Source organism: Rana temporaria, chromosome 10 (genome assembly GCF_905171775.1).
Source record: "Rana temporaria chromosome 10, aRanTem1.1, whole genome shotgun sequence".
In the NCBI taxonomy this organism is placed as follows: Eukaryota; Metazoa; Chordata; class Amphibia; order Anura; family Ranidae; genus Rana; species Rana temporaria.
Genome location: NC_053498.1, coordinates 153,345,571 through 153,361,324, shown reverse-complemented (window position 1 = coordinate 153,361,324; position 15,754 = coordinate 153,345,571). Strand labels below are relative to the sequence as shown.

At 48.1% G+C, this 15,754-nt stretch overlaps 1 protein-coding gene across 1 annotated transcript in view; it reads right to left on the bottom strand.

The window, feature by feature from the left end:
• VPS13D (vacuolar protein sorting 13 homolog D) overlaps positions 1-15,754 on the bottom strand; it is a 335,026-nt gene that overhangs the window by 229,634 nt on the left and 89,638 nt on the right. The window contains exons 34-38 of the mRNA XM_040326719.1: positions 8,656-8,730; positions 8,158-8,343; positions 6,902-6,991; positions 5,641-5,781; positions 4,508-4,627 (exon numbers count right to left, since the gene is read on the bottom strand). Of these exons, the coding sequence (XP_040182653.1) occupies positions 4,508-4,627; positions 5,641-5,781; positions 6,902-6,991; positions 8,158-8,343; positions 8,656-8,730 (612 nt within the window). The remainder of the gene's footprint in view (positions 1-4,507; positions 4,628-5,640; positions 5,782-6,901; positions 6,992-8,157; positions 8,344-8,655; positions 8,731-15,754) is intronic.

The window sequence follows — 15,754 nt, the reverse complement described above, 5'->3', positions numbered from 1 at the left end:
ACACAAGAGTATGCATTGTGGCAAAAAGTGAGGTGCACAGAGCAGTAACCATAGCAACCAATCACACAAGAGTATGCATTGTGGCAAAGAGTGAGGTGCACAGAGCAGTAACCATAGCAACCAATCATTTGCCGATTGTTATATACAGTGAGGGGGAAAAAGTATTTGCTCCTCTGCTGATTTCAAAGAAGTTATAAATTGATTTGTATTTTAATAAGTGAAATAAGTATTTGATCCCCTGTCAGCAAGATTTACGGCTCCCGGGAGTCTTCTATACAGGTAATGAGCCGAGATTAGGAGAACTCTCTCTCTCTCTTATATGGAGTGCTCCTAATCTCAGTTTGTTACCTGTATAAAAGACACCTGTCCACAGAATCAACCAATCAGATTCCGATCTCTCCACCATGGAGAAGACCAAAGATCTGTCCAAGGATGTCGGGGAGAAGATCGGAGATCTACACAAGGCTGGAATGGGCTAGAAGACCCTCGCCAATCAGCTTGGTGCGAGGAGACAACAGTTGGTGAGAGGAGACAACAGTTGGTGGATTATTCACAAATGGAGGAAACGGTCACTTTCCTCGATCTTAGGGTTGCCACCTCATTCCTATAAACCCGATCACACGGGTTCTGAGGATTTAATGCAGATAAAACACCAAGTGAGTTTAGTCTCCACCTTAATCAGCCTCAGAACCTGTGTACTTCATGGCTACATTCTCCCCCCACTTGAATTCTTTGGTCCCCAAAGAGGTGAGGATATTGAACTAACCAACCATTAATGAAGATGAAGAGGAGTTCGGGTTTAAAGGGATGAGGTGACAACCCTACTCGGTCTGGGGCTCCATACAAGATCTCCCCTCGGGGAGGTTCAATGATCATGAGAAAAGTGAGGAATCCGCCCAGAACTACACGGGAGAATCGTGTCACTCATTTCAGCTGGGACCATCGTCACCAAGAAAACAATCGGTAACACACTACACCGGGAAGGACTGAAATCCTGCAGCCCCCGCAAGGTCCCCCTGATCAGGAAAATCACATGTACAGCCCGTCTGATGTCCGATAATGAAGATCTGAATGATTCCGAGGAGAACTGGGGGAAAGTGTTGAGATCAGATGAGACCAAAATCCAGAACTTTGGTATCAACTCAACGTATTTGGAGGAGGAGGAGCCTATGACCCCAAGAACACCATCCCCCACTGTCATACAAGGAGAACACCATCCCCCACCGTCATACATGAAGAACACCATCCCCCACCGTCATCCATGGAGGACACCATCCCCCACCGTCATCCATGGAGAACACCATCCCCCACCGTCATCCATGGAGGACACCATCCCCCACCGTCATACATGGAGAACACCATCCCCCCACCATCATACATGGAGGACACCATCCCCCACCGTCATACATGGAGAACACCATCCCCCACTGTCATACATGGAGGACACCATCCCCCCCACCGTCATACATGGAGAACACCATCCCCCACCATCATACATGGAGAACACCATCCCCCACCATCATACATGGAGAACACCATCCCCCACCTTCATACATGAAGAACACTGTCATGGACCTTGAGATATTAAAGTGTTTCTACTTGACATATGTTACACAGGAGAGGGACATTCAATGCAAGGCTTTTGAAATGCTAAGTGGAACCAGCTTGCGAAATACCTTTTATTGTGTTCTGCAGGTTAAGAGCGGGTGTCGGAGTCAGGCCGTCTAGCTAGAACCGGGTTATTGTGTACATTGATTACCCCCTGGGGCTTCTGTCTCAATACACAAGTCTTTCTATCCAAGCTATTGGACCAATCCCTGTTGACAATTTCAAGTCCTCATTTGCATGGTCAAGGGGGACCTGAGTGAAGACTGGATATACTTTACAATTGACCAATAGGAAAGCGGTTGTTGGGAGTGGGATGTTCCAAAATTCTGTATAAAAGTGTGCTGTGTACTTGAAATAAAGAGTCCTGTTGGAACTTACATACAGCCTGCCTGGTGTTTGTTCTTAATGGGTCTGAATGGCACATAGCTGTAATTCGGATCCCGGAACCTTGGATGACTGGACCATCAGACGTTGCAATCTGCAAGCTGACTCACTGGTAGCAGAGGAGTGTCGGGAGAGCAGGACCTGGGCGAGGAAGGATCTCGTCACAAACACCATCCCCCACCGTCATATATGGAGGGGGAAACATTATGCTTTGGGGGGGTTTTCTGCTAAGGGGAGAGGACAACTTCACTGCATCAAAGGGACGATGGGCGGGGCCATGTACCAGCAAATCTTGGGTGAGAATCTCTTTCACTCAGCAGGGCATTGAAAATGGGTCATGGACGGGTCTTCCAGCATGACAATGACCCAAAACACACGGCCAAGGCAACAAAGGAGTGGCTCAAGAAGAAGCACATGAAGGTCCTGGAGTGGCCTAGCCAGTCTCCAGACCTTAATCCCATAGAAAATATGTGGAGGGAGCTGAAGGTTCGAGTGACCAAACGTCGGCCTGGAAACCTTAATGACTCGGAGAGGATCTGCAAAGAGGACAAAATCCCTCCAGAGATGTGTGAGAACCTGGAGGCCAACTCCAAGAAACGTCCGACCTCTGATCGCCAACAAGAGGTTTACCACCAACTACTAAGTCATGTTCTGTGAGGGGTTCACATACTTATTCCACTCATTAAAATGCAAATCCATTGAAAACTTTTATGAAATGTGTTTTTCTGGATATTTTTGTCCCATTATCTCTCTGTGACCCACATTATAAGAATGGGAAGAAGAATTTAAGAACTTTATTACACGAAAATGTAGAGATGAACCCTCCCCACCCCCCTCCCGGTCCCCGCTGTACTTACCTCCATGGGTGACCAGTTGTCAGAACCCGCACAGCCGGCGTAGTGATCCGGGGGGGATTCCCGCTCTTCTTTTCTTAGACCTTCCAGGATGAATCAGAGTCATTCTGATTGGTCACATGACCACTTTGATCAATCAGAACCGCTCCGATTCATCCTGGAAGGTCTAAGAAAAGAAGAGGAAGAAGAGGCGGGCTTCCAAACCCGAGGACTGCGAACCAGCTGTGTGGGCATGAAGGCCAATCAGACACTGAGATAAGAGTCGGGAGAACCGAGAAGGGGGGGGAGCTATAATTCATTTTTTATTTTTGCAAAAAGGTGAACTTACACTTTAATGCCCAGAAATCTAACATGCAAAAGACGGTCAGAATAAGGGGGATCGATAAGACGGGGGATCGATAGACAGGGGCTCGATAGACGGGGGATCGATAGACGGGGGATCGATAGACAGGGGCTCGATAGACGGGGGATCGATACACGGGGGATCGATACACGGGGGATCGATACACGGGGGATCGATAGACGGGGAGTCGATAGACGGGGAGTCGATAGACGGGGGATCGATAGACGGGGGATCGATAGACGGGGGATCGATACACGGGGGACCGATAGACGGGGAGTCGATAGACGGGGGATCGATAGACGGGGGATCGATAGACGGGGGATCGATACACAGAGATCAATAGACGGGGATCGATAGACGGGGGATCGATAGACAGGGAACCGATAGAAGGGGAACCGATAGAAGGGAGCTCGATACACGGGGGATCGATAGACGGGGTACCGATAGACGGGGGATCAATACACAGAGATCAATAGACGGGGGATCGATAGACGGGGAACCGATAGACGGGGTACAGATAGATGGGGATCGATAGACAGAGATCAATAGACGGGGAACCGATACACGGGGTACAGATAGATGGGGATCGATAGCCGGGGGATCAATACTGTTGTAGGGAAGAGCCGGTCCTCCTAGTGAATGACTCACTTGGCCCGATAGACGGGGGATCGATAGACGGGGTACAGATAGACGGGGGATCGATAGACGGGGATCGATACACAGAGATCGATAGCCGGGGGATCAATACTGTTGTAGGGAAGAGCCGGTCCTCCTAGTGAATGACTCACTTGGCCCGATAGACGGGGGATCGATAGACGGGGTACAGATAGACGGGGGATCGATAGACGGGGATCGATACACAGAGATCGATAGCCGGGGGATCGATACTGTTGTAGGGAAGAGCCGGTCCTCCTAGTGAATGACTCACTTGGCCCGATAGACGGGGGATCGATAGACGGGGTACAGATAGACGGGGGATCGATAGACGGGGATCGATACACAGAGATCGATAGCCGGGGGATCAATACTGTTGTAGGGAAGAGCCGGTCCTCCTAGTGAATGACTCACTTGGCCCGATAGACGGGGGATCGATAGACGGGGTACAGATAGACGGGGGATCGATAGACGGGGATCGATACACAGAGATCGATAGCCGGGGGATCAATACTGTTGTAGGGAAGAGCCGGTCCTCCTAGTGAATGACTCACTTGGCCCGATAGACGGGGGATCGATAGACGGGGATCGATACACAGAGATCGATAGCCGGGGGATCGATACTGTTGTAGGGAAGAGCCGGTCCTCCTAGTGAATGACTCACTTGGCCCGATACACGGGGGGTCCACAGACGATCCCATCCATTCCTCCGCAGTCTCTAGGGGCGGCTCCTTCTGGTTGCAATAATCCGCCATCCAGGACTCCTTGGTGTTCACATATTGCTCTGAGAATCACAAACACAACAATGTATCACTTCTAGAAAAACTTTATTTATAACAATTAATGATCACCTAGCATAGTCCAGCCTGAGGAATAAAACATCATGTAGATTGTAAGCTCCAGGAGCAAGGCCCGCCTATCCCTTCTGTACTGTCCCCTCCCCCCCCTGTATAAACTGTTGGGGGGGCCGTCCTTCCCCAGGAGAAGACAGAGATCATCTCATTGGCTTATGCAGCTGCACAGCCGCTTCCTCTACCGTCAGCTTCATTCACAACACTGGTAAACAAAAAATGTAGCGCTAAAATAAAATGTGGGATGCCAAGTGGGGTACCGACATTAAATAGTGCAAGTGCACATATCTGACTGACATGAAAGTCAGAAATAAAGTTCCATATAAAAAGGGAAAACAAAAACACACACACAAAACATGTAGCCAAGTCTCTGTTGGGAACTTGAAGTGGATCATCAATTAAACAATTGGTGTGAGGTGTAGGGTGGATAGATGTCCAATGATTGAAGAAACAAACAGGTGATCAATTTGTCTGCAGTAATCTATATAATCTATATATATATGGAACTTTATTTCTGACTTTCATGTCAGTCAGATATGTGCACTTGCACTATTTAATGTCGGTACCCCACTTGGCATCCCACATTTTATTTTAGCGCTACATTTTTTTGTTTACCATTTACTCAGCTTTGTTTGTTTGTATGTAGCAGCTTAATCATTGTTTTAGTTAGCGCAGTTTTTTCCCTATTTTTGCTCATTCACAACACTGATGCTCTGGGATGGCGGGTTGGCGACCTGCAATCTGGACTTGCCAACCCGCCATCCCAGGGCAGGAAGTCGCGGGCCACATCAGAGCGCTCCGCTGGTCACGTGTGGCGACGCCCCCCCCCCCCCCCCCCCCCGGGCCACTGGTTGGGCACCTCTGCTTTAAGAGCTCCCATGCAGAGCTGCCCCAGATCCCGAGTGCTCCCCCATAGAGCCCTCTGGGGGCGGGATTAGTGGGGTACCTATGAGCACGGAGGTGATGTTTATATCCAGTCTCTGTCTGGCCTTCAGATCGAACTTCAGGCGTGACGGGTGGAGGCGGCTGGCTTCCTGCTTCTGCCAGGATAGAGCACAGGGCCACGGCTCCACAAACGGCTCCCAACCTGAAATGGAAAACAAATGAATATTAAAAACTCACAAAATATCAAATATCCGAAGTGCACATCCATCCTGAAGAGCGATCAGAGCTTAGAGCCCTTCAGGCTGCATGTGCTCCCCAGAGATAGGCTTTAAGGTAACTCCTTGGGAGACTCGGGTCATGGGAGACTCGGGTCAGGTCATGGGAGACTCAGGTCAGGTCATGGGAGACTCAGGTCAGGTCATGGGAGACTCAGGTCAGGTCATGGGAGACTCAGGTCATAGACAATATCAGGGGGACTTTAGTACCACAATGAGAGACATGGAGAGAGGCTGTTGCCCGGTGGAGAGTCTGCGTCTCTTAGGGGGGTGTACAGGGATCCATAAAAAGTCTAACAGAGAGATGGACTTCAGCACATGGGTCTCCATAGATATTCCTGGACCAGGTCAGGTCAGGTGAGGTCATGTCAGGTCATGTCAGGTCAGGTCATGTTGGGTCAGGTGAGGTCATGTCATGTCGGGTCAGGTGAGGTCATGTCAGGTGAGGTCAGGTGAGGTCATGTCATGTCAGGTCAGGTGAGGTCATGTCAGGTCAGGTCAGGTGAGGTCATGTCAGGTCAGGTGAGGTCATGTCAGGTCAGGTGAGGTCATGTCAGGTCAGGTCAGGTGAGGTCATGTCAGGTCAGGTCAGGTGAGGTCATGTCAGGTGAGGTCAGGTGAGGTCATGTCATGTCGGGTCAGGTGAGGTCATGTCAGGTCAGGTGAGGTCATGTCATGTCAGGTCAGGTGAGGTCATGTCATGTCAGGTCAGGTGAGATCATGTCAGGTCAGGTCAGGTGAGGTCATGTCAGGTCAGGTCAGGTGAGGTCAGGTCAGGTGAGGTCATGTCAGGTCAGGTCAGGTGAGGTCATGTCAGGTCAGGTCAGGTGAGGTCATGTCAGGTCAGGTCAGGTGAGGTCATGTCATGTCGGGTCAGGTGAGGTCATGTCAGGTGAGGTCAGGTGAGGTCATGTCATGTCGGGTCAGGTGAGGTCATGTCAGGTCAGGTCAGGTGAGGTCATGTCATGTCAGGTCAGGTGAGGTCATGTCATGTCAGGTCAGGTGAGATCATGTCAGGTCATGTTATAAATAGAACCAGTCAGGTACCTGAAAGCTCGCGGTTGTAGTAGTCCCCGGAGAGGGTGAATTCGGCCGAGCCGTTGGGATTGGACACAAAGTGCTGGAAGAAAAGAAGACCTGAGGAGGAGGATAGAAAGGTGAAGGTCAGTGATCTGGAGATCCGTTCCGCCATCCAATCATCAGACCAGTCTGTGCAGCCGCATCCCACTTCCCATCACCATCTATAGAGATCACAGAGGGTTCAGAAGGAAAATAGAAGAAATCCACGTGGGGGGCAGGGAGGAGAGCAGAGGGTGTTTATTAGGCCTCTGTCACACGCGGTGTATCAATACCTCCTCCTTGTGTGAGGACCGTGATTACCGGCACCATCATGTACAGGAGTTCTATGCATCTCCTAGCAGGTCGCCCCATTCTGGACAATTGGAATGCAGCAGCCGCACAGCCGCACAGCGGACACAGCCGCACACTGGACACAGCAGACACAGCCTCACAGTGGACACAGCCGCACAGTGGACACAGCCGCACACTGGACACAGCCGCACACTGGACACAGCCGCACACTGGACACAGCCGCACACTGGACACAGCCGCACACTGGACACAGCCGCACACTGGACACAGCCGCACACTGGACACAGCCGCACACTGGACACAGCCGCACACTGGACACAGCCGCACACTGGACACAGCCGCACACTGGACACAGCCGCACACTGGACACAGCGGACACAGCCTCACAGTGGACACAGCCTCACAGTGGACACAGCCGCACAGTGGACACAGCCGCACAGTGGACACAGCCGCACAGTGGACACAGCCTCACAGTGGACACAGCCTCACACTGGACACAGCCGCACACTGGACACAGCCGCACACTGGACACAGCCGCACACTGGACACAGCCGCACACTGGACACAGCCGGCACAGCCGACACAGCCGCTGCTCCCAATAGGACATTTGTTGGCTGTAAGTGATGAAGGAGCTGAAGGGGGGGGGGGTGTGACGGAGCTGCAGCCATACTGATAATATTCAACAGAAAATAAATCTTTTGACATTTAGAAAACACGGGGGTGGGGGAGGAAGAGAAGAGGAAGAGGAGGAAACAAGTCACATGACCAGGTCACATGACCGGCTCTTATCTACCCCGGAGGGTTCTCCACACTGAACAACATTGGATGAACATACACGATGTCCTGCAGAGGGCAGTATTATCTGATCTCTGTTATAACTCCGCCCCCATATAGTGACTACAGACAGTATACATTATATATACATTACTGACGGGAAAACGTGATCTCTGCCAGAGGAACGTCGCAGTCCATGCAATCATCAATGAAACAGATACAGATGTTGTCCGCCTTCAGCTCCACCCCCGAGATCCACTGCAGGCCGCCTCCTCCTCCGCTCTTATTGATCTTTAGGGGCTCGGCATTCTTAAACAGCCATGTGGCGGCTTTGTTCAGCTGACCTTCGAGGGGAAACAAGCAGAGAAGAAATGATTCCATTGTTCATGAGTTTGGTGTGGTCAGTAGAGCCTTTCTACATGGAACTCACCTAGTGTGGTCAGCAGCCTTTCTACATGGAACTCACCTAGTGAGGTCAGCAGAGCCTTTCTACATGGAACTCACCTAGTGTGGTCAGCAGAGCCTTTCTACATGGAACTCACCTAGTGCGGTCAGTAGAGCCTTTCTACATGGAACTCACCTAGTGTGGTCAGCAGAGCCTTTCTACATAGAACTCACCTTGTGTGGTCAGCAGAGCCTTTCTACATGGAACTCACCTTGTGTGGTCAGCAGAGCCTTTCTACAATCTTCCATAGAAAATCCGAGCTCCTGGAGACGGGCCAGCTGGTTTTCTGAGAAATAAAACAAAATGAGACAATGAGAACCTCGGAACTCCACCCCATTCACCATCATTTCCATCCTCCAATAATATAAGCAGAAAACACCACGTCCTGGGGCAGGACCTCCCCAGGATGACGTCAGTGTGACGAAGCGCGCGTTGGGAGGAGTGGTGTGCCGACGTTATCGCACTGTGTACTCAGTGGACGGGAGTCTGCTTGCCGGCCGGCTTTTATATTTTTTGAATACTTACTTCTTACTTACAAGTGTATTTTTAACTTTTAACTAGAAAATGCATTTCCTGCAGAAAATGCTGAAAAGCTGATATGCTAACTGGATGAATTGCTTAAATCTGTAAGAAAAAGTTGAAGTGAGAATCAGCATTCCCATTAATTGGCATCTTTTTAAAAGTAATTACCTTTTGCAGGAGCTGCCCCATAAAATTTCTACCATTAAAACTGCCCCCATCAAAATGCCTGCATTAAAACTGCCCCCATCAAAATGCCTGCATTAAAACTGCCCCCATCAAAATGCCTGCATTAAAACTGCCCCCATCAAATGTCTCCCATCATATTACCACCAACAAACTGCCATCAAATTGCCCCCATCAAAACTGCCCCATCCTATTGCCCCATTAAAAACTGCCATCAAACTGCCCCATCAAAAACTGCCCCCATCTTATTGCCCCATCAAAAACTGTCACATGCTCTCATTGACTTCAATGTTAAAAAAAGTGTAAAAAAGCGTAATATTTTAAAAAGTATAAATAGTAGAAACAAAGTTGAAGAAGTCCCATCATTAGCTGAGAGAGCTGGACATTTTAAAAGTTGAATGGTCTTAATAGCTGAAAGTATGCAGAAGTTACGCAGAGCCAAAAAAACTTAAGGAATAAAATTAAAATGAAAGATAAATTAAAATAACAACAATAGTGGGACTGCTGAAGCATTCCCACTAAATATAACACTTTTTTTTTTTTTTAAATCAGTCTTTAAAAAATGTTAAACAAAAAATAAAAACCGTAGACGTGATCAAGTGCCACCAAAATAAAATTCTATTTGTGGGAAGAAAGTTATAAAAATTGTATTTGGGTAAAGCGCTGTATGACCGCGCAATTGTCATTCAAAGAGTGAGAAAGCTGAAAATTGGTCTGGGTAGGAGGGGGGAGGGGGGGTTAAGTGCCTGTTATTTTTGAAACATCGAGATTTCAGAAACAACTTATGATGACAAAAAAAATAACTGACATTTTTGTTTTAAAGGAAAAAGCCCGACATGTTCTAATAATCCCTCTCCACTCCATCCAACACTAAAAATAAACAGGATTTCCTTTATAATGTAACAAATGGAGAGAAAAAAACTATTGGTTTGGCAGTTAAAGGGTTATGAATTTAAAAAATATATAGGATTTTGTAGTGAAAGGGTTAAAAAGTAGAGAAATAATTGGGGTGTAATAACGAGACGACACAGGGAGAGCTGCAGATAGTAGCGTATGATGGAGACATGTACAGGGAGGCTGAGGGGGGAGGAGGAGACACGGGGAGAGCTGCAGATAGTAGCATATGATGAAGACATGTACATGGAGGGGGAGGAGACACAGGGAGAGCTGCAGATAATAGCGTATGATGGAGACATGTACAGGGAGGGGGAGGAGACACAGGGAGAGCTGCAGATAGTAGCGTATGATGGAGACATGTACAGGGAGGGTGAGGGGGGAGGAGACACGGGGAGAGCTGCAGATAGTAGCGTATGATGGAGACATGTACAGGGAGGGTGAGGGGGAGGAGACACAGGGAGAGCTGCAGATAGTAGCGTAGCATGTGACGTTCACTCGGAGGCTCCACCAGCATGTGGTGTTTACTCGGAGGCTCCACCAGCATGTGACGTTCACTCGGAGGCTCCACCAGCATGTGACGTTCACTTGGAGGCTCCACCAGCATGTAACGTTCACTCGGAGGCTCCACCAGCATGTGAAGTTCACTCGGAGGCTCCACCAGCATGTGATGTTCACTCGGAGGCTCCACCAGCATGTGACGTTCACTCGGAGGCTCCACCAGCATGCGAGGTTCACACAGAGACTTCACCAGCATGCGAGGTTCACACAGAGACTTCACCAACATGTGACGTTCACATGGAGACACCACCTGAATGTCACATTCATGTTGAGACTCCAGCACAATGTGACGTATAGGTTAGGAACCCACCAAAAAAAAAAAACAGGGCAGCCACGGGAATATCTCCTCCCATGAAGATGAGGGCAAGCTTACAGAAAGGGATAGGCAGATCCTGGTGGTAGGGGATTCTGTTATTAGAGGGACAGAGAGGGCAATCTGTCAGAATGACGGTGATCGACGAACAGTTTATTGTTTCCCGGTCGCACGAGTTCGGGACATTGCAGATCGGATGGACGGATTGTTGGATGCGGCTGGGGAGGACCCAGCTGTCATGGTACATATTGGAACCAACGACAACATTAGAAGAAAATGGAGCGCCCTACAAAATGATTTCAGGGACTTTAGGAGCTATACTGAAGAAAAGAACCTCCAAAGGCAGCATTTTCAGAAATACTGCCTGTACCTCGAGCCAGACCAAGGAGGCAGCAGGAGCTTAGCAGGTGGCTGAAGAACTGGTGCAGGAAGGAGGGGTTCAGCTTCATGGAGACCTTGACTGACTTTTCAATTGGTTACTTGCGCTACAGCAGGGATGGACTGCACTTAAATGAACAGGGTGCAGCCCTGTTGGGAAAGTAAATAGCCCCAAAGTTGGGAATTTCTTTAAATCAACCATGTGTCATTCACATTAAGACTCCTTCAGCGTGCAACGATTCTGTTGAGACTCGGGCAGAATGTAACTTTCCAAGTAAGACTCCAGCAGATTGTGGCGTTACCACTGAGACTCTGGCAGAATGTGACATTCACAACGAGACTCCTCCAGAATGTGACAGTCACGAGTCTTCTCCAGAATGCGACGTTTACAATGAGTCACCTCCAGAATGTGACGTTCACAACGAGTCTCCTCCAAAATGTGATGTTCACAATGAGTCTCCTCCAAAATGTGACGTTCACAATGAGTCTCCTCCAAAATGTGACGTTCACAATAAGACTACTCCAGAATGCGACATTCACAATGAGTCTTCTCCAAAATGTGATGTTCACAATGAGTCTCCTCCAAAATGTGATGTTCACAATGAGTCTCCTCCAAAATGTGACGTTCACAATAAGACTACTCCAGAATGTGACATTCACAATGAGTCACCTCCAGAATGTGACGTTCACAATGAGTCTTTTCCAAAATGTGATGTTCACAATGAGTCTCCTCCAAAATGTGATGTTCACAATGAGTCTCCTCCAAAATGTGACGTTCACAATAAGACTACTCCAGAATGTGACATTCACAATGAGTCACCTCCAGAATGTGACGTTCACAATGAGTCTTCTCCAAAATGTGATGTTCACAATGAGTCTCCTCCAAAATGTGATGTTCACAATGAGTCTCCTCCAAAATGTGACGTTCACAATAAGACTACTCCAGAATGTGACATTCACAATGAGTCACCTCCAGAATGTGACGTTCACAATGAGTCTTCTCCAAAATGTGATGTTCACAATGAGTCTCCTCCAAAATGTGACGTTCACAATAAGACTACTCCAGAATGTGACATTCACAACCAGTCTCCTCCAGAATGTGATGTTCATAATGAGACTACTCCAGAATGTGACGTTCACAATGAGACTACTCCAGAATGTGACATTCACAACCAGTCTCCTCCAGAATGTGATGTTCATTATGAGACTCCTCAAGAATGTGACATTCACAATGAGACTACTCCAGAATTTCACGATCACAATGAGACCCATCCAGAATGTGATATTCGCGTAAAGAATTCACCAGCATGTGACTTTCACACAGAGACTCCACCAGCATGTGACGAAAAACAGATAGGAGAGACTGCCGCTCCAGGTGAGCACACCTACGGCAATCAATGTCCACTCAAGAACCAACGGGTGCTGGCAATGCACAGAGCATTAGGGTTTCACATTGAACTTCAATGCTTAGTCATAGCTAATGATAGCTATGACTAAGCATTGAAGTTCAATGTGAAACGCGTCAGCTGTTTATTTCCCACTGTATGCTGTTTTTTTGTAGTGCATCCTTTTTTACCCAATAAAGGGCACGTCTTTTTTAGACTTATTGGAGTGCGGCTGTCCATATACGTTCTTTTTCTTTACAGCATGTAACGAAGATGGGGGCAAGGTTACCAAAAAGGATAGGCACATACTAGTGGTAGGGGATTCAGTTATTGGAAGAATACAGAGGGCAAAGACCATTATCGCCAAACAGTATGTTGTTTACCGGGTGCTCGGGTTCGGAACATTGCAGATTACATGGACAGATTATTGGATGGCACTGGAGAGGACCCAGCTGTCATGGTATATATATCGGTACCAATGACAAAGTTAGAGAAAGATGGAGCGCTCTACAAAATGATTTCAGGGACTTGGGGGCCATATTGAAGAAAAGGTCCCCCAAGGCAATATTTTCTGAAATACTGCCTGTACCTCGAGCCACACCACAAAGACAGCAAGAGCTTATGGTACTTAACAAGTGGCTGAGGAACTGGTGCAGGGAGGAAGGGTTTGGCTTCATGGCGAACTGGGCTGACTTTTCAGGCCGTTACCATCTTTATAGTAGTGACGGATTGCACTTAAATGGGAGGGGTGCAGCTTTCTTGGGATTGAAGATGGCCAAAATGTTGGAAGAAAATTGAAACTAGGTGATAAGAAGAGGACGATTTTCTAGTGATTAACGGAGACAAGTAAATAATGCGCATAGGTACACATAAACCTTGGGTGTCAGATACAGCATAAACACAGCATGGTAATAAAAGTCAGAATGTGACAGTTTTGGATAAACTTATCAAGAAGTCTGTGTTAAAAATTGAGATGGGTAAAATACTTCCAGGGCTGCCATCAGAGGGGAACAGAGACCATGTTCCAATTTCTAGAAAAAAGGCAAGGAGAGAGGCGCCTCTGGGTGTAGTAGCTTAAAAACAATTTAATGGTTAAAAAACAAATACATGTGGTTGTTGCACTCACATTTGAGCAGTATGGAACAGGCACGTAAAGGTTTCTTTTAGGCTGGGTGAGCTGTCATCCGAGGAGGTAAGTTCCTTTTCCAGTCAGAGGGAGCGCTGTGCGGGGAGGTCACTATTTCATCCGAAGGATGGCATCCATGGGGATGTAGATGGTTCTCAACCCGAGGTCTGGAGCGCACGTGGAAGGCTGGCGAGGGCGGATGACGTCACTGGTATGCGACGCGTTTCAGAGTCTCAAAAACAGCTGATGGATTTTGCTGCTTACACTCCTTTCTCAAGCATAGCGGAGGAGGGGCACGGAACTAGTATTTATTGGTGTGGAGGGGGCGGAGCAAGGCGAAGGTGGGGCGGGACGGAATGCGGAGTGATGTGAAGGAAGGAAGTGTGGGCGTGAATCAAGGAGTGTCAATGTGTGAATAGGAGACGGGCGTATAGGACGAGGGCGGGCAATGAGAGATTAAGTTAGATCTAAACGAACGGGGGGAGGAGGAGGGGCCGTGAATGGGACTAAGGTGGAATGTGATGGGAAGTGTCAGAACGGGGAGAGGACGGGGACAGTGTTGGAGGAGAATTAAGTGTAGTGTGAACGCAATGAGGGACAATGATGGATAAGTAATGAATGAGGGTGTGTGGGCTGCACTTATATGAATAAGAATAATAAGAATAAAGGGAACTAGTGAGAACGATGTTTAGGTCACAAGTGCAGTATAAGTGGCAGGGGGGGCCATGTGGTGAGGAGTATGTGTGGGGAGCTGATATTATTGACTATGATGTGATGGATATATAATATGATTTAATATGATACTGACTGTAGGTGAATTTGATTTTAGTCAGTATATAGTAGCTGGAGGAATAAGGTGGGAGTAATGGCACTAATATACCATGGGGTAGGGTGTGGGTGGCTGAGGATGTAAAAAAGGGGGGGGGGGGGGGAAGAAAGGGAGAAGGGGGGGGGAGAAAAAGGGGGGGGGTGGGGGAGGGACGGGGGGAGGGAGGGGGGCGCTGAAAAGGGAAGGATAGTGGGGGAAAAAAAGAGAAAGAAGAAGAAGTGGGGAAGGGGGGGGGGGAGAGGGGTGGGGAGGAAACAAGAGACAGAAAGGGGGAGGGGGAAAGGGAGGGAGAGGGAATGAGGGGGAGGGGTGGGGGGGGGGGGAGAGTGATCCATGGGGTGTGCACAGTATATATACAACAACATGTGGATATGGAGTCCATAAAGTGTGCACAGTATCTGTACAACAGCATGTGGATATAGAGTCTAATTAAATGGATCCTTAGAGAATACAAAGATAAAAAATTGTCTACATACGCGCTAGGTGTTCAGAAGTAGAACAGCAGAGGATTCATATATACAGTGGTATAGACATACATAAATAAATAAATAAATATATAAATACATATACACAACCTGCATAATAGTACGTAGTATATAGTAAAAGGAGGTATGAATGAAAGGTGTAAAATTACGGATATGTACAGGGGGAGCGTATGTATGCCCGTGAACCTGTATTTGGGAGGGCAAATGTATAAAGGTATAAAGTTATAGTGATAAGTGGGTTATAGAATGGTGGCAATCTCAATGCTTTCGTTGATGCCACCCGGAGAGAGGGCATCTAGGGTGTATATCCAATACGTTTCCCTGGCGCATAGTTTTTTAAATCTTTCTGCTGGGGTGAAGATGTTGCTAATTTGTTCTATAACCCATACTGAGAGTCCTGTGGTTGATTGCTGGTGTGTGGTGGTAAAGTGTTTAGGCACACTGTGGGGGTCGGTGCCGCCTTCTATGTTTCTTCGATGTTCCCCAAAACGTTGTCTCAGGGGTCGAATGGTGCGGCCCACATACAGCAAGCCGCAAGGGCAGGTGAGGGCATACACGACAAAGTCCGAAGAGCAATTGAAGAATTCCTTCAAATGGTAAGTTTTTTGTTTGGTTTGAAAGCTTTTTTGTCCAT